At 43.2% G+C, this 25,732-nt stretch overlaps 1 protein-coding gene across 1 annotated transcript in view; it reads left to right on the top strand.

Annotated features, from left to right (window-relative positions):
* The window catches only part of crip2 (cysteine-rich protein 2), a 45,856-nt gene that overhangs the window by 2,212 nt on the left and 17,912 nt on the right, over positions 1–25,732 (top strand). Inside the window, exon 2 of the mRNA XM_014195473.2 lies at positions 25,285–25,379. Coding sequence (XP_014050948.1) covers positions 25,285–25,379 — 95 coding nt within the window. The remainder of the gene's footprint in view (positions 1–25,284; positions 25,380–25,732) is intronic.

The raw sequence follows: 25,732 nt of genomic DNA, 5'->3' as shown, positions 1-25,732 counted from the left end.
CCAAGGCATTCCTAGTCGATCGCCAAACATTTCTGTAAAAAAAAACAACGATAAAGCCTTGCTTTCCTTTTTGTTTTGTTTTTGTCTCGTGCTGTTGGCTGTAGGTGCATGTGATTCAGCTGCCCTGTGCGCCGGATTGGCAAAGTTTTCCCATTTTGAATCATTTCATGTGTCTGAAGGTACAAACTATGCCTTCCCGGCAGGCCCGGAGAGCAAATCAAGTGCACTATCGGCCTACCGGTGGCCAATCGGATGGCTCAGATTAACGTGTCTGCAGTAGCGTGCCAGGCTTAAAAGAAAGATACAGCAAAGTTTATACTGTGATATTTCAAACCTTTTAAAACCCATGACTATAGTTTTTATTAGTGAGTTCATGTTTAAGTTCTTACTCAGCACTGTCAACACTTTTTATTCAACACTTTTATAGGCTATTAAAATGTGTTCTTCCAACACTGCAGCAGTAATGAATGAGTCGGAAAGTGTATCTATAGGCTTGCGTTGTTGTTATATTAGTGGCTTGGGTCTTTTAATATCGGGGAATATTTCACTTTCTCTGTTCATAGGAGTAACAACATGAATTTGTGCATGAGGCAGAAATAATGCGGTGCGACTCGAGTTTCGCTGGAAGACGGTGACCCTTTTTGGTCAGCGGAGGAAAGGGGGAACGGAGGGACGTTGAGAGACGGACCCTCAGTCTGCTGCTCTCTCCCTCTGCTGAGACTAACCATCAGATACAGGCACCATCAGCCCAGTAAAATATTTAAATGTATGCTCACTCAGCTGTGCCTCACAAGTAATACAACAACGGATATATTACCGGTGTGATCATATAGCCTAGCTCAAACTTTTACATATAAAAAAAAAAAATAATGCTCTGAACAACAATGCATTGGCAAGGCAATTCAAGCAAAGCCAATATGAGGTAGTAATATATTGGTCTTATTGCACAAACCTCATTGATACAGTACTGTTTTTAGGAGGTTAATGTTGCATAGGCCTACATTTTTCTAAGTCATGTTAAAAAAATCTGAGCAGTACATATCGGCTTGCATTTTGACACAAAGTGATTTTGACTTAGAAAAGGTTGGTGACCAGTGCCTACAAGCTTTAAATGTCCTGCATTGCAGGAAAGTTCTGCAAAAGTGTGATCAAATTAACATCCTACATCTGTACAGCAGGCAAATAACATTTGAGATGAGCACCAAATAATACATTAATACTGGTAATTTTCTAATCTTAGCAGTAATTTGATTGCTCCGCATTTATTTATAATTTATGTAACACACAGACAGGGAAACAGACAGACAGACACACACAATGCGAGCACACAGAGGAAGGGAAACAGCCTATTGAAGTTATTTTTACTGCGACTGCGTGTGGTGGGGTGAAGTGTTCACATCACAGTTGGGTGGAGTGCTGCCTCCTGCCTGGAGCATGCAGGTTTATCTGAAGTGCAGTATGGGGTGGTGCTGGGGTTATGTGAACAGCTGGTGCTGGGGTTATGTGAACAGCTGATGCTGGGGTTATGTGAACAGCTGATGCTGGGGTTATGTGAACAGCTGGTGCTGGGGTTATGTGAACAGCTGATGCTGGGGTTATGTGAACAGCTGGTGCTGGGGTTATGTGAACAGCTGATGCTGGGGTTATGTGAACAGCTGATGCTGGGGCTATGTGAACAGCTGATGCTGGGGCTATGTGAACAGTTGATGTTTTTTATTTATTTAACCTTTATTTAACTAGGCAAGTCAGTTAAGAACAAATTCTTATTTACAATGACGGCCTAGGAACAGTGGGTTAACTGCCTTGTTCAGGGGAAGAACGAAAGATGTTTACCTTGTCAGCTCGGGGATTCGATCTAGCAACCTTTCAGTTACTGACCCAACACTCTAACCACTAGGCTACCTGCCACCTCATGTAGGGGGTATGTGAACACAACAGTTGATTCTGGGGATACAGTAGCTGTAACTGACAGCAGTCAGTGACTAGCCTCAGTGGTTTGCGTCAGAAGTCAGAATGGGAGAGTGGGTGAGTGAGTGAGTAACTAACTATAGCAGGGATGGGCAACGTGGATGGGGGTGGGGGCCACAACAAATCTGAACTCACCATGAGGGTCTGCAGTGGCTTGCGGGTCTGAGTACCCACATCCATACTCACACATGCAGTCTGCCGGTCCCCCACCTTGCGAGCAGAACATTTTAGTGGCCCCCTTTTTGACAGCGGAAAGAAGAGAGAATTTCATGCAATTCTACTCATTTTGCCATGGGACATAGAGAACATGTTGCAGTTTTAAATCAAGTTTGCTGCAATTCCACACATTTTACCATGGGGCAGAGAGATAGAAAAAAAAATATCTAATTCCCTGCAATTCTGCTAAATTTGCCAAAGTGGGGAGAGAAATGTTGGCCCATGATTACTACAAGTTTAGAAAGCTGGCTAGACTAACTTACCTATTTAAAAACATTTATAAATTGCACCTTGTGTATTCTACTATTCTAACTCTCAACATTAAGTTAAGACCCCGACTGAATAACCCCACCCAAAACATTTTTGGATTGTTTTTATTTGGGAGCGGGGGCAAGGCAAAATTCATAGTCCGCGGGCCTACAAAAAGTAACAGTTTTACTGGGAATAGTTGACGCTGTGGCTGGTTGGAACAGTCAGTGATGAGACTTGTGTGGTTTTGTCTGCATCATAAGTGATTATTGGAGATTATACAACGAGTTGGTCTAATCCTGAATGCTGATTGGTTAAAACTGCATTCCAGCCGGTGTCTATTCTACAAGTTACCACCGGCTGAATCTATGATGTTAAAATGCCTCTTTACTCTGTTCCATCTGACAGCGCAATCCACTGTCTCATCAGCCCAGCCAGGCAAGTTATAAACTTGATCTCCACTTTAAAAATCATCTAGACATGATCTCAATTTTCTTTTAGACTAACATTTAGTTTTCAACAGCAGAGATTTTTATAAACCTTGCAGTCTGTCTCTCCGACATTTGCAACATTGTTTCAGTATTCAAATTCGATCTCCAGCTGTCCCATAGTAATGAAAGTGTTGGGAGTCGGGACGAGACAGAAAGGCAGGCAGAATTTCTCAGCCAGTTGAAGTCATGAATCAGCTAGCATCATTTTTATGGATATATACAGTGCCTTCGGGAAGTATTCAGACCCCTTGACTTTTTCCACATTTTGTTACATTACAGCCTTATTCTAAGATTGATTAGCAATCTACACACAATAACCCATAAAGACAAAGCGAACAGGTTTTTAGAAAATGTATAAAAACAGAAATACCTTATTTACATAAGTATTCAGACCCTTTGCTATGAGACTTGAAATTGAGCTCAGGTGCATCCTGTTTCCTTTGATCCATCCTTGAGATGTTTCTACAACTTGTTTGGAGTCCACCTGTGGTAAACTCAATTGATTGGACATGATTTGGAAAGGCACACACCTGTCTATATAAGGTCCCACAGTTGACAGTGCATGTCAGAGCAAAATCCAAGCAATGAGAGAGAAGGAATTGTCCATAGAGCTCCGAGAGGCACAGATTGTGTTGATGCAGAGATCTGGGGAAGGGTACCAATACATTTCTGTAACATTGAAGGTCCCCAAGAACACAGTGGCCTCCATCAGTCTTAAATGGAAGAAGTTGGAAACCACCAAGACTCTTCCTAGAGCTGGCCACCCGGGCAAACAGCAATCGGGGCAGAAGGGCCTTGGTCAGGGAGGTGACCAACAACCCGATGGTCACTCTGACAGAGCTCTAGAGTTCCTCTGTGGAGATGGGAGAACCTTCCAGAAGGACAACCATCTCTGCAGCACTCCACCAATCAGGCCTTTATGGTAGAGTGGCCAGACGGAAGCCACTCCTCAGTAAAAGGCACATGACAGCCCGCTTGGAGTTTGCCAAAAGACACCTAAAGACTCTCATACCATGAGAAACAAGATTCTCTGGTCTGATGAATCCAAGATTGAACTATTTGGCCTGAATGTGTCACGTCTTGAGGAAACCTGGCACCATCCCCATGGTGAAGCAAGGTGGTGGCAGCATCATGCTGTGGGGATGTTTTTCAGCGGCAGGGACTGGAAGACTAGTCAGGATCGAGGCAAAGATGAATGGAGCAAAGTACAGAGAGATCCATGATGAAAACCTGCTTCAGAGTGCTCAGGACCTCAGACTGGGACAAAGGTTCACCTTTCAACAGGACAACGACCCTAAGCACACTGCCAAGACAATGCACGAGTGGCTTCGGAACAAGTCTCTGGATGTCCTTTAGTTGCCCAGCCAGAGGCTGAACTTGAACCCGATCGAACATCTCTGGAGAGACCTGAAAATAGTTGTGCAGCAACGCTCCCCATCCAACCTGACAGAGCTTGAGAGGCTCTGCAGAGAGGAATGCGAGAAACTGAAATACAGGTCTGCCAAGCTTGTAGCGTCATACCCAAGAAGACTCAAGGCTGTAATTGCTCCCAAAGGTGCTTTAACAAAGCACTGAGTAAAGGGTCTGAATACTTATGTAATGGTGATATTTCAGTTTTTTATTTGTAATACTTCAAAAAAACTTCAAAAAAATCAATTTTTGCTTTGTCATTATGCGGTATTGTGTGTAGATTGATGAGAAAAAAAAACAATTGAATCCATTTTAGAATAAGGCTGTAAAATAACAAAATGTGAATACTTTCCGAAGGCACTGTACAAAGAAATGTAAATTGAAAAAAGGTAAAACGAAACGAAGTGCAACAAGTTTGTAGTCTATCTTGCTGCCGTTTGAGGTGATTGTGTTAGCTGTGTTGTTGGCTACCTCCTCTGAGCAACAGTGTCCTGACAAGTGAGCACATTTTCTATGCCAGGCGAAGTCACACCTCATTAGCCAAATAAATGTCACTAGAAAACAGCTTTAACAAATGCAAATGTTGCTACTTTGCTGTTATTCTGGCTGTACTTTCTGACGTGACTGTAAGTTAGTCGTAAGAACGTTGCCAGCCAGTATGGCAATTGACAATTTAGAACGAACGACTGGGTCGCATCCATAGATACAGGACAAAAAGACTGAACAACTGGGTCACGTCTCTGGCAATCGAACCGATAGAACGAACGACCAGCCAACTTGGGTAGCAACCCTAGATTTGTGTCGGGACTATATTTTGCGGAAGGATGAAATAGTATCAATAAATTAATCAAAATAAAAAAATGTATGAAAATATGTTGTTTAAATTATTGTTTAAATATTTTGGTACCCTGTTGTATAAAAGTGATAATGCTCTCGAAGCAGGTGTTTGGAGGATATATTGGCATCCTCCTAACAACACCCGTGCCACTATATCCTCCAAACACCGGCTTTTCTGGCATTATCACTTAAGTGAGTAAGTGATGAGGTCTAGTCTGGGCGAGGTAGTTGGAACATCAGGTGGACGTCACAACGGAATTCTAGAATGCAGCTGTGTAGAACGAGCTGGACTTGCTGCCTTGTTCAATACCACCTAGACAACTCTATTTAACCACCTTACCTAACTCACTTTAGCTGGAAGCGATTGCTGCTACTGAATGTGCTGCATGGATTCAAGCAGCATGGTGGTTGACATGCGCCTTATCGATTAGGTCTACTATGCACCTTGCGTCCTATGGAGAATGGCTATGCCAAAGAAAAATATAAAATGCATTTGGAAAAGGATCATCTTAGCTCAAGCATTTCTACATTGAATTCTATGTTTGCCAGTATATATTTGGCGTTGCCATCTGTAGAAAAGGACCCGCCTTGCCTTGCCCAACCTCGTTCTCCAGTAGTTGGCATTGCCCAATATTGGAACAGCGGGCATTTTATCTATACCTATTTCTCTCTTTCATTCTTTTTTAAATTCTCTCTCTTTCTTGATACTATAGACTGTCGTTTTAAACTCTTGGTGGTAAGCCACTGTCTGGAATGGAAACTTTTGCTTCGAAAGGAAGTGTTTTATTATTTTCCATTTGTTCTTTATTGGGCTGCTGTTAGCAGATGGTGACATTTAGTCGCCACTAACTTAATACACATGTTGACTGTATTAGTGGCGTTTTAAAGCCTTTACAATCATCTTATTTCAAATGTCTTTTTGGTGTTAAATCTCTGCTTAGCTTGTGTCTCCACTTATTCATAGTGTTTCTATCCCATGAAGAGAATCTGTACCAGATTAAAGAATCAAGAGTATAAAGTAGGGTGATGTTTAGCCTATATTTAGGATTCTCACGAATTTAGGCAAACTTCATGAAATCCAAATACATCCATAATAAAACCTTAGCCCAAGTGTAGGCAGAGAAAGAATGCAGAATGTCCCTTGGGTTAGCCTAGGTCAGGATGACTTCTTCACTCATTGACGGGAACTCTTAACTCTCAGAGTGCATGATGCACATCTGTCATGAGAGAGTTCTAGTGTTCCAACTGCTGCAGCTCTACAGATGTGAAACTGTATTGGAAATGCACAGGGACTATTGATTGACGTGACTAGGACAGAGACCCACAGGGAATTGTGTGTTTGTGTGAGTGCGTGCATGGTGGCACGGCTCAGTAAACCAAACGTGGACCTGAATAGGCTAAGTGGGCCAATATATTGGCAGGCAGCATCACTTGTGCACAGCATGATAAGTGGAAAAACTAGGAAGTGAATGATGCTGTGCTGCCATGAGTCTATTCTATGTTAAATCTCCATCCCGTAACAATGTGCATATTGCCAAAGCATACTTTGGAGATGAAGTGATTCATTTACAATATTAACATAATTGAAATAATAATAATCAAGATTTTCAATGGGACAATCAGGAACAACAATAATCAAGGGTAAAAAAATCCATACAATGGACAAAAGCAATGGCATAGAGGACATGTGCAGGTTTGTTGGTCTGTCAGACACTGTCCCTTCTTTTATGGCAGGCTGCAATGTAGTGCACTGCCAACCCACAGCTCTATGCGTCATCCACCAACAGGACGGGTAGCCTGTCCTCATCAGAGAGGTCTTTGAGCCTCTCTCTCTCTATCCCTCTACATCTCTCTTTATCCCTCTTAAAAATATATATATATCATACTCTTTCTCTTTCTAAACCCAAGCCTTAAATTCCTCTCCTGAATCTAAATGAGGGGGCAGGGGGAGCGAGGCGGGATGGGGTGAGTGGAGGGGAGTGGGTTGACATGGCTTGGTCTTTATTTAAAGCGAGCCTCTCAAAAGTGCCTCCTGCATTATAATGAGTAGCAACACCTCTATTCACACAAGGCTCTTTCTGTCTCTTTCTGTGTATAGTAGCTACACGCATTTGTCCTTTCAGGTTGCTAGAATACCTTAGTCCTCCTCTTAGACAGGCTCTCTCAGGGCAGAAGAGAAGAACACCCTATTTCCCACACCGTAGGCTACACACTCATACACACACTGACAGACACACACACTGAAACACACACACACATCGTACACATACAATCTTCTCTTTCTCCCTGTTCATGGTGGAGTACCCTGTTTTCCACTTGGCTGCCCCTGGTGCTGACTGAATGCTCCACATTAGGCCTAGGCTACGTTATGTAATGTAATTTCTTGATTCGGTGCCTCATGTGGCATTGGGTTGCATAATAACCCTCAGAGCCCCTGTGAAACTATAGCTGGTCAAGGAAGGGCCTTGTTGTCTATCTGTATGCCTCTTCCAGTCACAGTTTGATCCCCTTACAGAGATGACACTATTGCGTCCCAATGGCACCCAATCCCCTATGTATGCACTACTTTTAACCACGGCCCATAGGGAAGTAGTGCACTATTAAGGGTATAGGGTGCCATTTGGGACAGACTATGCTGTGCTCTTAAAATGTTGGCTCCCGAGTGGCGGTAGCGGTTTAAGGCACTGCACTCAGTGCTAGAGGCGTCACTACAGACACCCTGGTTCAAATCCAAGCTGTATCACAACAGGCCGTGATTGGGAGTCCCATAGGGTGGCACACAATTCGTCCAGGTTTGGCCAGTGTAGGCCGTCATTGTAAATAAGAATTTGTTCTTAACTGACTTGCCTAGTTAAATAAAGGTTCAATAAAACAGACGGTCGGTGCCTTTCTCAGTTCTTAATAATAAAATGTGTCTCAGTCGCGGACGGGTGCATGGGATTCAAGCAGCAAAATGAGATTATACTCTGTTAATCTCCAAAGGGAAATCAGTTTGGGATACCAACATGCATAGTAGAAAACCAAAATCTAGAATAGATACCTTTACAGTGCACACTGATACTCTCTAAACTCTGCTCTGAGAGATGAACTGACCTGCAGGTGGTTGTTGAACAATGGTTTCTTAGGATATGATCGTTAAATAGAACTGACGTTTAGGCCTAATTTGTTTTTTTATTATTATTATATATATCTACACTACCGTTCAAAAGTTTGGGGTAACTTCGAAATGTCCTTGTTTTTGAAAGAAAAGCACATTTTTGGTCCATTACAAATAACATCAAACTGATCAGAAATACAGTGTAGACATTGTTAATGTTGTAAATTACTATTGTAGCTGGAAACGGCAGATAATAAAAAATAAAAAAATGTAATATCTACATAGGCCTACTGAGGCCCATTATCAGCAACCATCACTCCTGTGTTCCAATGGTACGTTGTGTTAGCTAATCCAAGTTTCTCATTTTAAAAGGCTAATTGAACATTTGAAAACCCTTTTGCAATTATGCTAGCACAGCTGAAAACTCTTGTACTGATTAAAGAAGCAATAAAACCGTTTTTCTTTAGACTAGTTGAGTATCTGGAGCATCAGCATTTGTGGGTTCGATTACAGGCTCAAAATGGCCAGAAACAAATAACTTTCTTCTGAAACTCATCAGTCTATTCTTGTTCTGAGAAATGAAGGCCATTCCATGCGAGAAATTGTCAAGTAACTGAAGATCTTGTACAACGCTGTGTACTACTCCCTTCACGGACCAGTGCAAACTGACTCTAACCAGAATAGAAAGAGGAGTGGGAGGCCCCGGTGCACAACTGAGCAAGAGGACAAGTACATTAGAGTGTCTAGTTTGAGAAACAGCCTCACAAGTCCTCAACTGGCAGCTTCATTAAATGGTACCCGCAAAACACCAGTCTCAACGTCAACAGTGAAGAGGCGACTCCGGGATGCTGGCCTTCTAGCCAGAGTTCCTCTGTCCAGTGTCTGTTCTTTTGTCCAGTGTCTGTGTTCTTTTGCCAATTTTCATCTTTTCTTTTTATTGGCCAGTCTGAGATATGGATTTTTCTTTGCAACTCTGCCTAGAAGGCCAGCATCCTGGTGGCATGTAGCCTAGTGGTTAGAGCATTGGACTAGTAACCGAAAGGTTGCAAGATCGAATCCCCGAGCTGACAAAGTAAACATCTGTCTTTCTGCCCCTGAACAAGGTAGTTAACCCACTGTTCCTAGGCCGTCATTGCAAATAAGAATTTGTTCTTAACTGACTTGCCTAGTTAATAAAGGTAAAATAAATAAAATCCTGGAGTCACTTCTTTAATCAGCAAAACAGTTTTCAGCTGTGCTAACATAATTGCAAAAGGGTTTTCTAATGATCAATTAGCCTTTTAAAATGATAAACTTGGATTAGCTAACACAACGTGCCATTGGAACACCGGAGTGATGGTTGCTGATAATGGGCCTCTGTACGCCTATGTAGATATTCCATTCAAAATCTGCCGTTTCCAGCATTAACAATGTCTACACTGTATTTCTTTCTGATCAGTTAGATGTTATTTTAATGGACAAAAAATGTGCTTTTCTTTGAAAAACAAGGACATTTCTAAGTGACCCCAAACTTTTGAACGGTATTGTGTATTTGTTTATATTAAGACATCCAATCTACCTGCAGTGAAGCCGCTCAGCATTTACATTACATTCAGTCATCAGTTAGGCCTAATTTGGTTTTGGTCTAGGTGCAGAACCCCCCCCCCCCCCTTTTATCTTCCTTAGCCAATTCAGCTGAACACTACAAACTTGTGTAGTGACCTCAACACGTCTGAGAGACCCTTTTATTTAAGCACTTACTGCGCTCGCTCTGTGACTCTGTGAAGGTGATGTGAATTTCAAATAGCATTTGGTTCCACAAGTAAACAGCAACAAGACCACAGGTGCAAAGTAACCTACATACAGTACAATAGGTTTCATCTCAGAAAGTATGGCTGCATCCCAAATGACACCCTATTCCCCAAATAGCACACTACTATTATCCAGAGCCCTATGGGCCCTGATCAAAAGTAGTGCACTATGTAGGAAACAGGGTGCCATTTTGGGACACATGCTACATCATTAGTAATCATTAGCAGTAAGTCACACAGTCCTGTACCCAGTAGCATGCCAGCCCAGTAATTCTCTGAAAGCGAGCTATGTTGGCCTACATGTAGCCTAGACTCTCCAGTTCAGAACACAATGTCCTGGCTGGTTAGTGGTTGCAGATGAGTTGGAGCTGAGGGTGAGAGGCTGTGTCTTCCATATTTAACCCAACCCCTCGCAATCAGAGAGGAGCGTGGGGGCTGCCTTAATCAACATCCACATTATCGGTGCCCGGAGAACAGTGGGTTAACTGCCTTGCTCAGGAGCAGAACGGCAGATTTTTACATTGTCAGCTCGGGGATACGATCCAGCAACCTTTCAGTTACTGGCCCAACGCTCCTACCCGCCAGGCTACCTGCCGCGCCGAAAGGTGAACAAGGCAAGGCAGAGAGGCTATGAAAATGGTGCTTTCCTCTTGACCAGTACAGACTAGTGTTACACGGTACCACAGTAATATCACGGTACCAAAACATCATGATACTTATGATACCAACATCTTCGAATACCGTAGTACCGTTTCATATGATACCTCCACATTTTTCAGCCCTACAGATCGAAAGAACCCGCTGGCGCCTGTTAGAGAATGTTTATAAAGTCAGTTTGGTTTATACATTCAGTTGAATTGGAGCAACAGCCACTAGTCTCTTGTATGCACGGGTCCACTGCACTATCTACTTCACTTTCATGCCCACATCACATGTGGCAGCTGTAATCAGCCAGTCCCATCCCCTACCAGCCCACACTCACTGCTTCTCTGTCCACTCTTCATGTACATCTATTCCTCCATCAGTTTTTTAAATAGAATTTAGCAGTGATGTCGAGCGGGGATGCAGACCCTGATGAGTCTTCTGTTGTTAGAGTTGTACATTTGTTACATTGGAACAGCACGGTGCAAAGCAAGCCATGTTGATACACTGTATCATTTCATCGCCTGTTATAACCAAGATCACAGGCCCAGAGTAGACTTTGCAAGTTGACTGACATGCAGCCTCTGATTGTCAGAGAGGGAATGTGGAGCACCGTTTCGCGACGGGCATGTTTACAGCTTTACAGCAAAGAAAACGGCTTGTCTCTAGTGTAAACGGTAAAAACAATATGACCCATATTACTAGAGATTTCTTTTTTTACTTTCTATCGGGATTCGCACGAATTTGATATAATTTCTCAAAACCATGTCTCGGGCCATTTTAAAATAATCCTGTGTCGCTAATTTTTGGTTTGATGACAAACAACGTTGTTCAGTCATGTCACCTAGCTAGCTAACAATCTGGTACTGTAACTTGACAGTAGGTTTAGGCTAATTTGATTGGCACAGGAAGAAAGGAAAAGAGTCTGCTACTCATGAGATGTGCTTTAAAGGTAGGATTCATATAGGCCTAATGTAAGCCTAAACTATATCACAAATCAATTTCTTTCTGCTGCTCCTTAAATTTAGTTTGTGGCCTAACGTATTAAAAGTTGGGAGCAGTGTTTGTGGGAATCCCTACTGTTAACCAATGACGAAGGGGCGTACACGTCAGCTCTGAACTTCGGCTTGCCTGAAGACATTTTTTGGTGTGCACGAACGGCCGATAAAACCCTTGCCGAGGACCAAAACGAAAAACGTCACAAAATGTCATCATAATATATGCACCAACTGTTCCAAAATGTTGCGGATGGGAAGCATATTGATTTCTGTGCGTAAAAATGAGCACGGGACGGGAGGGATTTTTATCGGGATGGGACAGGAAACTTCCAGGATTCTAGAACTGTTGCAGGATCAGGATATTTAGGGAAAAAATTGGACAGGACAAGACGGGAAGAATGAATTTTCACTCCCGTGTCAACCTGAATATGATCCTATGTAGTTGCAGCACATCACATCATTTTGAACAAACAAAACACGTAATTGAATCATAGACTTTCGGACATTCTGTATTGCTAGCAGTGTAGCACTTACCCCATCTTGACCCACTAATGCAAGGTCATCCCCATCACCCACTGCCTCGTTGTGTTAATGAGCAGAGGCTGAAGAAACACACTAGTGTAAACAAGCACACCGCAGCTCAGACAAAAATCCTCATGATGTGGTAGTTAACAAGGTCAACACTGGTGAGGATGTGTCAAGTCCTAAAGGACAGCTAGCCTATTAAAAAACAATGGTAACATTTTACATTTAGGTATAGCCAGTTGGCAGTGTGAGTTCTGATGACAGCTGAACAAAACATATTTTGCTTATACTGCTTAGAAGCAGACAGAGGTCAGAAAGCGATTGATGTGCCTGATACTGTACCTGTCCTGTCCTGTATAAGCTGCTTAGCTGTGTTTTGAGCTCCTGTGGTGAGCTAAGCTCTCCTCTTCAGTCTGTGGTTCCTTTGATCTCCTCTGTATAGTAAATATGGTCTTATCTTTTATCTGGCTGAAATATGTGAAAAACCTCTTGTGACGCTACACCTTACGCTCTGTTGGCAGCCTGGTTTAACCCTAGGATGGAGGTGAGGTTGTGTTAACCCCCTGTTGGCAGCCTGGTTTAACCCTAGGATGGAGGTGTGGTTGTGTTAACTCCCTGTTGGCTGCCTGGTTTAACCCTAGGATGGAGGTGTGGTTGTGTTAACCCCCTGTTGGCAGCCTGGTTTAACCCTAGGATGGAGGTGTGGTTGTGTTAACTCCCTGTTGGCAGCCTGGTTTAACCCTAGGATGGAGGTGTGGTTGTGTTAGCCCCCTGTTGGCAGCCTGGTTTAACCCTAGGATGGAGGTGTGGTTGTGTTAACCCCCTGTTGGCAGCCTGGTTTAACCCTAGGATGGAGGTGAGGTTGTGTTAACCCCCTGTTGGCAGCCTGGTTTAACCCTAGGATGGAGGTGTGGTTGTGTTAACTCCCTGTTGGCAGCCTGGTTTAACCCTAGGATGGAGGTGAGGTTGTGTTAACCCCTCCTTGGCAACCTGGTTTAACCCTAGGATGCAGTTGTGGTTATGTTAACCCCTCCTTGGCAACCTGGTTTAACCCTAGGATGGAGGTGTGGTTATGTTAACCTCTCCTATGTTACCCCATCCCCATCCTTTTGACTTTTGATGAGGCATTTGTATAACAAAGCTGCTACAGTTGATATTGTTGACAGTGTGGGTAAAACTTGACTGTAAGGGGCTGTAAGGTGCATGTGAGGCCACAGCAACTGTTCACAGAACTGTTCTATCATAGACACACATCATTCACAACCTTCTCTCCCAGGGAACATGGGAGTCATAAGGATGGATCTAATAGAATCAGCGTTGAGGAAAATTTGTTTCTGTAAACATGCCAAGCCCAATATGAGATTAGCCATGTGATAGGCTATATTTCAAAGGGGAAGTGCTGTTTCTACGCTGCTAGCAGTGATACAGGGTTATCAGAAAGTCGTCTCTTATGATTCGGTTACGTATTATGTTTGTTCAAAATGATGTGATGTGCTGCTACTTAGGATCATGTTCGGCAGGGAAGCCATTAGGCCTACTGTGAGCATTATTCTTTAGACAGTTAAGTTCTCTAGCCATAGTGGTGTGTGTGTGTGTGTGTGTGTGTGTGTGTGTGTGTGTGTGTGTGTGTGTGTGTGTGTGTGTGTGTGTGTGTGTGTGTGTGTGTGTGTGTGTGTGTGTGTGTGTGTGTGTGTGTGTGTGTGTGTCTGTCTGTCTCTCTGTGTGTGTGTGTGCGTCTATCTCTGTGGGTGTGCGTGCTTGTGTGTGTGTGTGCAAGCCAGGAGCTTATGGTGTGTGAAAACAGGGAGTGTAATTACGCCAGACATAAGCGGTGTGGGGAAATTATAAGAGGGAACTAGTAATTTAGCAAGGAGGTCTACAGGGGGAAGGCTTCTAATGGGCAAGTGTCCCAAACGGCTTAATTATAGCAGCTTAATTATCAACAACGAGCCAGAAGCACCCAAACACCATAACTCTCACACGTGACCCACACACAAACACAGCAAACACACACACATTTGTACTATTTTCTACATTGTAGAATAATGAAATAACACATATCATGTAGTAACCTTCACCTGAAATGCTTCTCCAACCGTCTTGAAGGAGTTCCCACATATGCTGATCACTTGTTGGCTGCTTTTCCTTCACTCTGCGGTCCGACTCATCCCAAATCATCTCAATATGGTTGAGGTCGGGGGATTGTGGAGGCCAGGTCATCTGATGCAGCACTCCATCACTCTCCTTCTTGGTCAAATAGCCCTTACACAGCGTGGAGGTGTGTTGGGTCACTGTCCTGTTGAAAAACAAATGATAGTTCCACTAAGCCCAAACTAGATGGGATGGCGTACCGCTGCAGGTAGCCATGTGTGGTAGCCAGGTGTGGTAGCCATGCTGGTTGAGTGTGCCTTGAATTCTAAAATAAATTACAGACAGTGTCACCAGCAAAGCACCCCCACACCATAACACCTCCTCCTCCATGCTTTACGGTGGGAAATACACATGTGGACATCATCCGTTCACCCACATCGCGTCTCACAAGGACACGGCGGTCGGAACTAAAAATCTCAAATTTAGACTCAAGACCAAAGGACAAATTTCCACCAGTCTAATGTCCATTACTCGTGTATCTTGGCCTAAGCAAGTCTCTTCTTATTATTGGTGTCCTTTAGTAGTGGTTTCTTTGCAGCAATTCGACCATGAAGGCCTGATTCACGCAGTCTCCTCTGAACAGTTGATGTTGAGATGTGTCTGTTACTTGAACTTTGTGAAGCATTTATTTGGGCTGCAATTTCTGAGGCTGGTAACTCTAATGAACTTATCCGCTGCAGCAGAAGTAACTCTGGGTCTTCCTTTCCTGTGGCGGTCCTCATGAGAGCCAGTTTCATCATAGCGCTTGATGGTTTTTGCGACTGCACTTGAAGAAACTTTCAAAGTTCTTGACATTTTCCATATTGACTGACTTTCATGTCTTAAAGTAATGATGGACTGTTGTTTCTCTTTGCTTATTTGAGCTGTTCTTGCCATAATATGGACTTGGTCTTTTACCAAATAGGGCTATCTTCTGTATACACCCCTACCTTGTCACAACATTTTAGTCATTTAGCAGACGCTCACAACACAACTGATTGGCTCAAACGCATTAAGAAGATAAGAAATTCCACAAATTAACTTTTAAGAAGGCACACCTGTTAATTGAAATGCATTCCAGCTGACTACCTCATGAAGCTGGTGGAGAGAATGCCAAGAGTGTGCAAAGCTGTCATCAAGGCAAAGGGTGGCTATTTGAAGCATCTCAAATATATTTTGATTGAACACTTTTTTGGTTACTACATGATTCCATAGTTTTGATGTCTTCACTATTATTCTACAATGTAGAAAATAGTACAAAATAATGAAACACCCTTGAATGAGTAGGTGTTCTAAAACTTTTGACCGGTAGTGTATGCAATACGCATGGTGCACCCACACGCACGCACACACACACACACACACACACACACACACACACACACACACACACACACACACACACACACACACACACACACACACACACACACACACACACACACACACACACACACACACCAGGCCAAGCGGAGGAATCTTCTCTGGATCTCTGTGTCTGTTAAACAAAGTCTGAGAAGTCATCACAGACAAATAATCACTAGACTACTCCGCCTTGGACAACACCGACACAACTACCAGCATGCAACAGTACTGCCAAAGGAACGGGAAGGAATGTCCAGTGGGACAGTGTTGCTACCTCGTATATAGACCTCTTATCATACTATAACTGGATTGTACTGAAATCCACTCAGAAGGAAGACAACATAATGACTTCTGCCCTCACATATCTGATAGTGTTTACCTCACACAACTATTAACATTTAATGACTGGTTAGATAGAAGCAATCTATGAAGGATTGTATAAGTGGATGTATGTGTTGCAATTTAGGTGTCATGTATGTAGGCCTCCAGTAGCTGCCTAATATTGATAAAGCCTAACATAGGGCCCTTTACATTTTTTGCCTGATTCCATTTAGTTTTTTCTCAAATACCGTTTTCTCCGTTTTATTTGTCCAGGTTCCCGATAACAAAATGATGATAATGGTTTTCGCTCTCAAAATCACCCTTTTAAACATAAAAGCATGTTCTAAGTCCACAACCATGCTTAAACCACATCAGGAGACTTTTGAGGTCTGGGAAAAATAGAAGAAATGTGGCTTTTGAGGTGTAGTTAGGCAACCCTTTAATCCAAGTGCGCACCAGCAAGAGACCGTTGTTTGGTTAGCGATGTTTTTGTAGCGCTCATTTGATTGGCAAAGCAAATGGCCACTGAATTGATTTAAATAATCATGATATCATTCTGCCAGGTAGGCACAGGTTACTTTGTAGTTCACATTTAATTGAGAAGGTTTTTGGGAAAGCTTTTCCATCTCTGCTAGCAGAAGGTTGTCATTAGCATCATCGCTAACGGCTGTACAAAGTGTAGACACCACATACAACACACAGACACAGGTGCATTCCTGTGCCGTTTCAGGAAGTTGCAGGAAAATATTAATCACTGATGCATTTTGTTCATGTTTTATGATAATACGTTCAATACACTTAGTTGATTTCCTACTAAGTTCAATACATTTTTGAATATTGTTGAATTCCGTTTTAATGTCTGGATTCCGTAGCTTTGTTCGGTTTCTCCACAACGTGGATTTTATAGGGTCCTACAAACATTCCTGTCAGAAGTTATTAACCTCTATAACATAGACTTCAATGTACTTGTAATACAGTCAGATTTGGGGTAAAATCTATTTAAATTCAGTCAATTCCAGAAGTAAACGGACATTTCTATTTCAATTCAAATTTTCCTCATTAAAAAGCAATTGAATTGGAATTGACCCCAACCCTGAATACAGTATATAAATTGTGTTTTTAATTGAATGTAAAGTATTTACATGTATACTGTAGGTTAAATATTTCCAAATTACGGTTGGTTGGTTGGACTAATTTCTATATCAGCTGTCATGTGGACCCATCTGTTCTTCAGCCCCTCAACACTGTAAGCCCCCCCTCTCTCCTCCATTTCCCTTTCCTGTCCCATCCCCCATCCATCCCTTCCTTCTCCTCTCCCCTATCCACTCCAGCTGAGTACACACAGGCATTTGTAGTCTACTCCGTTGTTACTATTGCAGCGCTCCTTTGATAATGGCATGTCTCATTAACCAACATGCACCTGAGGGCTGAGGGGCCTATAGGGGCAGTGGTAACAGAGAGAGAGAGTTTGTTTGTGTATGAGACTGAGACAAAGGGCACAAACATACAGCAAAACAAACAACCATCCTCCCACCTCCTCCCCTCTCCAGCAGCAGACAGGAAGGAACAACATTCAGCCTGTGTTCCCCCTCTGCATCCTCTCTCCATTCTGCTCTTTTTCAATTGAATACACACAACACCCCAAGGCCAAATGGCCTTTGCTGTGGTTAAGACAATGGCTATTCAACATTCACACAATCCCATAGCAAAGGTTGGCATTCTACATCTACATCCACTACCATCATTCATCTGACCCTGGCTTTGAATGTGGTTTGATTTGGTGAGGTACCAGTTACATTCAACACTAGGGTCAAAGTCACTCTCAGACACTCTTGGCTTCTTGTTGCACATACTTTAGAACATATTTTCAGCATCCAGCTCTCTAAAATCTGAATTCCAAATCAACCCTAGGACCACAGCCATTACGGGGATACTGTAGCTGTCTATCTTTATTTCATGCTTTCTGATTGGCTGGGTGGACATGTGGTAAATACAGCATTTGTCTTCCACCCCTCTAATCTTCTCAGATCTACAGAAGTGGCTAGAGAGTAAAGGGTTGATTTGGCATTCAGCATTAGATGTGTCCCTCTGTAGGGTGTGATTGGTACAGCCTCTGGGACACATGTGTTTGGGTCAGCTCCTGCTCCCTCAGGCTGGCTGATGCAACGCCAGTGAAACTATAGCCCAACTTCCCTTCAATCCCTTCAAGCGAGGTTTCCTCGCTCTCTCTCGCTCTCGCTCTCTCTCTCCGTCCGTCTCTATCCTTGTCAGCGTCCCTCCCTGAATTTAACAACCTTGTGAATTTGGCTTGCTGACGTAAATGTTCTCTCCAGGCTGCAGCCTGGAGCAAAGTGGATAAGTAAAATTACTGGTGTCCTGTCTGTCTGTATTAGTGTCATGATAGTGTCACGATACCACCATTTTACTAATGATACAATACCAGGTCAAGTATCACGGTGGAAAAAAATCTGTGGTCTAGCGTCCTGTTCCCCCGGATGCTTGTTCCCATTTTCTAAACGTTCTGCTCATGTGCTACGCAAATTCCTGTCACTGAAATGAACACTTCTACTCAATACAACGCATTGAAACCTCGCCTTGACTGAGGCCACAGACGACCTCCAGAGCCAGGGGATTGAAGGGAAGTTGGGCTATAGTTTCACTGGCGTTGCATCAGCCAGCCTGAGGGAGCAGGCGCTGACCCAAACATGTGTCCCAGAGGCTGTACCAATCACACCCTATTAGTGTCATGATAGTGTCACGATACCACCATTTTACTAACGATACAATACCAGGTCAAGTATCACGGTGGAAAAAAATCTGTGGTCTAGCGTCAAGTCTAGGTCTAAAAGGCTCCTTAAAAGTTTTTACCCTCAAGCTATAAGACTGCTGAACAGTTAATCAAATGGCCAGCTGGACTATTTGCATTGAACCCCCCTCCTCCCCTTATTTTCTTGTGTAATTTAATGTACTTTTTTTACTTCAGTTTATTTTGTAAATATTTTCTTACCTCTATTTTAATAAAACTGCATTGTTGGCTATGGGCTTGTAAGTAAGCATTTCACGGTAAGGTTGTATTCGGCACATGTGACAAATAAAATTTGATTTGATTTGGCTGGAGGAATGGGAGGAAGGAATATACATGCATAATGATCTGCAGGTCATTGTGTCAGTAAGGGGAATCACTGCATGAAACCTTCTACTCTTCAGTTAACACACACACACTCTCCCTCACTTCCTCACACACTCTGTCTCCCTCTCTCTCATACTAAACACACATTAATTTGATGTCATTCAGCGAAATACAACTCGTTTTAATGCACATTTTTTCAAATACTGCACCAAACATTTTAGTTAGATGTAAAATTGCGTGACTAAGATCTCTGCAAAAATGTAAACTCAAGAAATCTGTCATTAATTTTAGCTGAATTAATTAATTTGGACTATTTTGAAGTGTATACAAGCTACGGCATCTTAAGATGGACAAACAGTACTGTTGCTGCTTTTTCTAATTTTCAAGCGAAGATCTGTAAAGGGAGTATGTGAGCACACTCGTTCGGTTCGGCTAGGTGATGCATACGGAAGCCTTTAGCTGCTCTTCTGTCTGTCCCCGCTCTGCTGCAGCATCGCATTAGAGGAAACTAGGGGTGTGCCGATATCGGCATACTCATATTCGTAATCGTATCCGTTTTATCACACTTGGTACTCGTAATTGGATTTACTCGTGATCAGAAAACCCGGAAGTGCGCTTTAAATGCCGGTAAAGACTATAGCTCAAGTGCGCATTACTGCACTATCACTCCGAGTGCATCTCAGAGCACGTCGTTAAGTTCCTTCATTACTGCTCTATCACTCCGAGTGCATCTCAGAGCACGTTAAGTTCCTTCATTACTGCACTATCACTCCGAGTGCATCTCAGAGCACGTCGTTAAGTTCCTTCATTACTGCTCTATCACTCCGAGTGCATCTCAGAGCACGTCGTTAAGTTCCTTCATTACTGCACTATCACTCCGAGTGCATCTCAGAGCACGTCGTTAAGTTCCTTCATTACTGCTCTATCACTCCGAGTGCATCTCAGAGCACGTCGTTAAGTTCCTTCATTACTGCTCTTTCACTCCGAGTGCATCTCAGAGCAAGTCGTTAAGTTCCTTCATTACTGCTCTATCACTCCGAGTGCATCTCAGAGCACGTCGTTAAGTTCCTTCATTACTGCTCTTTCACTCCGAGTGCATCTCAGAGCACGTCGTTAAGTTCCTTCATTACTGCTCTATCACTCCGAGTGCATCTCAGAGCACGTCGTTAAGTTCCTTCATTACTGCTCTTTCACTCCGAGTGCATCTCAGAGCAAGTCGTTAAGTTCCTTCATTACTGCTCTATCACTCCGAGTGCATCTCAGAGCACGTCGTTAAGTTCCTTCATTACTGCTCTATCACTCCGAGTGCATCTCAGAGCACATCATTAAGTTCCTAAACAACCCCAACAGGTGAAAATGTACATGATTTACTTACTTAGTCCTATTCAATTATCAACAAAATAGGGGAAAAAATGGCCTAATGCATGGCTGGCTACTACTGCCTGCATTTATTCCAGACACAGATTTAGATGAAGGTAGGATAATTCACTTGCCCCATATATTGTTTTACTTTCGAGAGGAGCAAAATGTTTCTCTCCCGACACTTATGCCGACACATTTGTACAATCAAAATAACTATATACATTTGTAATTTTATCTTCTAATGATCTGTTACTCGGTAAACATGTTTGGGCGAGAATAAATAAAAATAGCAAGCAAGCTTGGGCTTGGATCATGACATAACGACAGACGTTGTCAGCAATGGAATAATTCTACGGATAAAGTAGGCCTACTCAACAACACCAGGTAGATAGACAAAAACAACCATCTGGCCTCAGCAAAGTTGACAGCAAATAACTAGATTGAACAACAATGACTAGCTACGGATTCTGATTCATACACGATGTTTGGAGAAGGGTAGACTTGTGCCTTGAGATGAGTGACTGTGAGTGAGTGAAACAGCCATGCATGTGTCTGTCTGTGGAAATGAGAGCAGAGGAAGAGCGGCTTGTTCTAATCCAATCGCTGCAGCAGGCTCAACCGATACCCCGCCCGTTTCTATACAGACAGAAGAACTATCCAATGGCTGTTTAGAGCTTCACACTGTTTGAGTGAAAGAGAAGCATGCTGGCAGCTGATTTATTATTTTTTTTACTGATATCGCATTTGGAAAATTCTCCATATCCGTTATGATACTCGTTTTGTCCGAGTACTCGGCACACCAAGACTGTTCTCAGGGCAAGCCTGGTTGTAGGTAGATAATGTTTGAGTTGCATCAGGGACAATATTAGCATTTTACCTAACCCTTTTCCTAACCTTAACCTAATTATCCTGACCTCCCACATTAATTATCCTAACCTGCTTCGAAAAGTCACTTCTGCTAGTCAAAATCGGCAGATATGCCCTGAGAACAGTCTTGGTTTCCACTAATGCGATACAGCTGCTTTGCGTGTGAGTAGCCATAGCTGCTGCTCAGCACTCATGAGACTGTACACAGCAGATAACATCCACATTAAGAGATTTTGGCAATGAAGGCAGCCCTTGTACTTTTCCAGAGTCGGATGAACTCATGGATATGGACATTTGTAATTGTGTACGTCTCTGCGTGCATCTGAGGTAAAGTAGTGACTGGCTACAACTGGAGCGAGGCGGGAGAGTGAGCCGAAGGAAGGGGAGGGGGAAATGGCTATTTATTTTGTATAGATTTTAATAAAGTATATTATATTAGGCCTACACAGTTTTTTTTGTATGGAATGCTCCACACATTACATATTTATAACCCCCCACCCCTTCCCCTCTCAAAAAAGCTCATAACTATTCCTGTACTGCCCAATCCTGTAGACTGTCTATCCTGTCCTGTCCAGAACTTGACTATAGAACTTGACGGAATCCCGCAGGAATGAGTCAGCCGTTACTGGGTGTTATTATTCAGAGTTACAGCTGCATTCAAATATATTGTAGGGCCCTATAGTTTTGCGAAAAACTAAACGCAATCAGGCGAAAAATAAAAACGATTTTTATAGGGCCGAAATATTGGCACCCTTGCACTTTTCTTAAATAATTCCCTTTTTCTTCTCAAATAAGTTCAAATTGAAAAAAACATTTGGTCCCCACACCTTATTGGATTTTCAACATTGCAGAACCAATTTAATTTTTGTTGACTTAAGTTTAAACAATTTGTTTAGAAAATAAAGACATGGCATGGACAAAACTATTGGCACCCCGGAGCTAGTACTTGGTTGCACAGCCTTTGGCAAAGATAACTTTAGACAAACTCTTCTTGTAGCCATCAATGTGCTTGCTGCATCTTTCTACTCGCTGGCCACTCCAGAACAGTCCAGTGTTCTTGAACCATTCATAGGTGTTCTTTGATGTGTTTGGGATCGTTATCCTGCTGGAAGACCCACAACCTTCATTGGAGACCCTTTTTTTGGACACTTGGTTGAACATCAGACCCCAAAACACCTCATAATCTGCTGATTTCATGATGTCTTGCACACGTTCAAGGTCCCCAGTGCCAGAGGCAGCAAAGAAACGCCACAGCATTCAAAGAAAATAACACTCTCACTAAAATCAAATATGGGGGAGGTTGGATAATGCTGTGGGGTTGCTTTGCTGCCTCTGAAACTGGGGGGATTGAATGTGTGCAAGACATCATGAAATCAGCTGATTATCAAGGTGTTATGGAGTGCAATGTTCAACCCAGTGTCTCTGTTGAAGGTTGTGGGTCTTCCAGCAAGACAACAACCCCAAACACATCAAAAGCACCCTGGAATGGTTCAAGAAGAAACACTGGACTGTTCTGGAGTGGCCAGCGAAAAGTCCAGATCTGAATCACATCCATAGCCAATGGCAAGATCAGAATAATAATAATAAATAACGCCACTTAGCAGACGCTTTATCCAAATTGACTTAGTCATGCATGCATTCATTTTAGGTATGGGTGGTCCCGGGAATCGAACCCACTACTGTGGCGTTAAACGCGCCATGCTCTACCAACTGAGCTACAAAGGACCAAAACAGTAGTTAGTGGAGGGTACCCCTCAAACATTGATGAATTAGAGCAGTTTGATGCTGAAAAGTGGGCAAAATTCAAGCTCATTGGTGGCTCCAAGAAGCGTTTGTTGGCAGTTATCTTGGCCAAAGGGTATGCAACCAATATTTTTTTCCATGCCGTTTTGTCTTTGTTTCTGAATTAAAATGGGAAACTTAAGCTTACAAAAATAAAATTGTTTCTGCAATGTTGAAAATCCAATAACAGGTTGTGGAGAACCAAAGTATATTTGTTTTGTATTTAATAGGGAATTATTTAAGAAAGGGTATCAATATTGTATGTTCTCTAGCCATAGTGGGAAAGGGTCACACTGTGTGTGTGTGTGTTTGTGCCTCCAGTCACCCAGGCTGGATAATGGTATGCGTGTGTGTGGTATCGTATAGGGGGAGTGGATGGCTGGAGGATAGCCAGCGGATAGACAGCTGGACCATCCCCCTACACTGCAACACACACACACACACACTATAACTCACACACTCATAACCCAGACACCCCTTTTAACAACCTCTCTCCTCTTACAATAATAACATCCATTTAAACAAAATAGCTTTTTTATTTGGTCAGTTTATCACCTAACCCTCATACAATGACAGAGGGCTGGTTGGCATAGCCTTCTGTCCCTCTGCGCACACACACACAATGACAGAGGACTGGCTGGCTGGCGTTATAGCCTCTTCATGTCCCTCCTATCCCACTCATAAATTGTCCTTAGATACTGTCACTGTTTGGTTAGAAATCATTGATTTAGAGGCTAATCTGTGATTTGGGGGAATTTCCCCTGACCCCTGCACCTATTATCACTGGTGATATGCTATGTTGTGTTAGTGGGAGGTCCAACTGTAGTTGCTGTCTGCATCTTCCTTTTGTTTTAGTGCAGTTGACAGTGAAACTGTCTTGGAGACAAAATTAACTGCCTGGTGGGAAGTCAGTCGCTGAGCTGAGGGGGGTCTGAAACAATCCTTCTGAAACAATCCTGCTCACTCCAGGTGGAGAATAGAGGGAGGGAGAAAGGGGGCGATAGGGGAGGTGTACTGTTAAGGAGTGCGTAACTGGCTGCAGGGAAGTCAGGCGCAGGAGAGCAGTAATGGGTAGCAAACGGAGCCCTTTATTGAGGCTAACAAAACATGGCACTCAGAAAACTAAACACACAATAACCCGGCGCAATCAAGCCTGGAGTACTCATACATTTACACATAACAATTCCACACACAGACATGGGGGGAAACAGAGGGTTATATGCAAGACGAGTAATGAGGGAATGCAAACCAGGTGTGCGGGAAAACAAGACAAAACAAATGGAAAATGAAAGGTGGATTGGCGATGGCTAGAAGACCGGTGACGTCGACCGCCGAACGCCGCCCGAACAAGGAGAGGGACCGACCTCGGCGGAAGTCGTGACATGTACTGTAGGAAGCGGCCTGACGTCCGGCTGATTGTGGCCTGCCATGATTAGAGAAGGTGTTTCCTGTAGTGAAGTTAGCTGGTCCTGCAGACCTCTTCTGGACTATTGTCTGAGGGAGGGAGAGGGAGGGGGGTATAATTGGAAACTTGGCTATAATTAGGACCACTCCTGTCTGGGGAAGTGTCTGGTTTGGTCTGGGAGAGAGACTAAGACTGGTGAAAGGGGATAGAAACGGGGTGGATGAGGAGGAGTGGGGTTGGGGGGAGTCAGAGAGGGGGATGAGGGAGGGGTATAGAGAGAGAGAGGAAGGGGGAGGAGAGGAGGGATATTAAGGGATCTAGGTTAGCTGTTGACACCCTGCTGTCCAGCTGTACCCGGCCTCGTGCATCTGCCGTCTGTCTGTGTGATGATGACATTATTACAGCAGTGTCCTGTATAGTGCACTAGCACCCTCAGACAGTATCCTAATGCACCCTTCTCTGAGCTCTGAGGCGTCAAGAGAAGAGTCAGTGGAGCGAACAGAAAATCATTATACTGTAAAGCAATGACCTACATTCTCTAAGGAAATGAAAGTAACAGCCTTCTGAGAGATAAGGAAGTGTAGTCATTGATTTCAGTGAAAAATGCCTCATTATTTAAGCGTGTTTATACTCATGACCTCTTCTCGTCCTCGCTCGCTCTCTCTCTCCTCTCGCGCTCTCTCTCCTCTCTCTCTCTAGCTGAGAAGGTGTCATCTCTGGGGAAGGACTGGCATAAGTTCTGTCTGAAGTGTGGCCGCTGTAACAAAACCCTGAACGCAGGGGGACATGCTGAGGTGAGCGATAATCAATGATGTCTATGGGTCTGTAGGCTCACAGGCATAGGATCAATCCCTATAGGTCCACGAGGTATAACCTAATCAGAAAACCCAGTTTTATATTGACTGATTGACACACACACAGACACTCAACTCACACACTCACTCACATTACATCCAGATACGGTTGAAGTCAGAAGTTTACATACGCCTTAGCCAAATACATTTAAACTCAGTTTTTCACAATTCCTGACATTTAATCAGAGTAAAAATTCCCTGTCTTAGGTCAGTTAGGATCACCACTTTATTTTAAGAATGTGAAATGTCAGAATAATAGTAGAGAGAATGATTTATTCCAGCTTTTATTTATT

This window comes from Salmo salar, chromosome ssa01 (genome assembly GCF_905237065.1).
Source record: "Salmo salar chromosome ssa01, Ssal_v3.1, whole genome shotgun sequence".
NCBI classification, from domain to species: Eukaryota; Metazoa; Chordata; class Actinopteri; order Salmoniformes; family Salmonidae; genus Salmo; species Salmo salar.
Note: the sequence above shows the minus strand (reverse complement) of the source record. Positions and strands in the feature narration are given on the sequence as shown.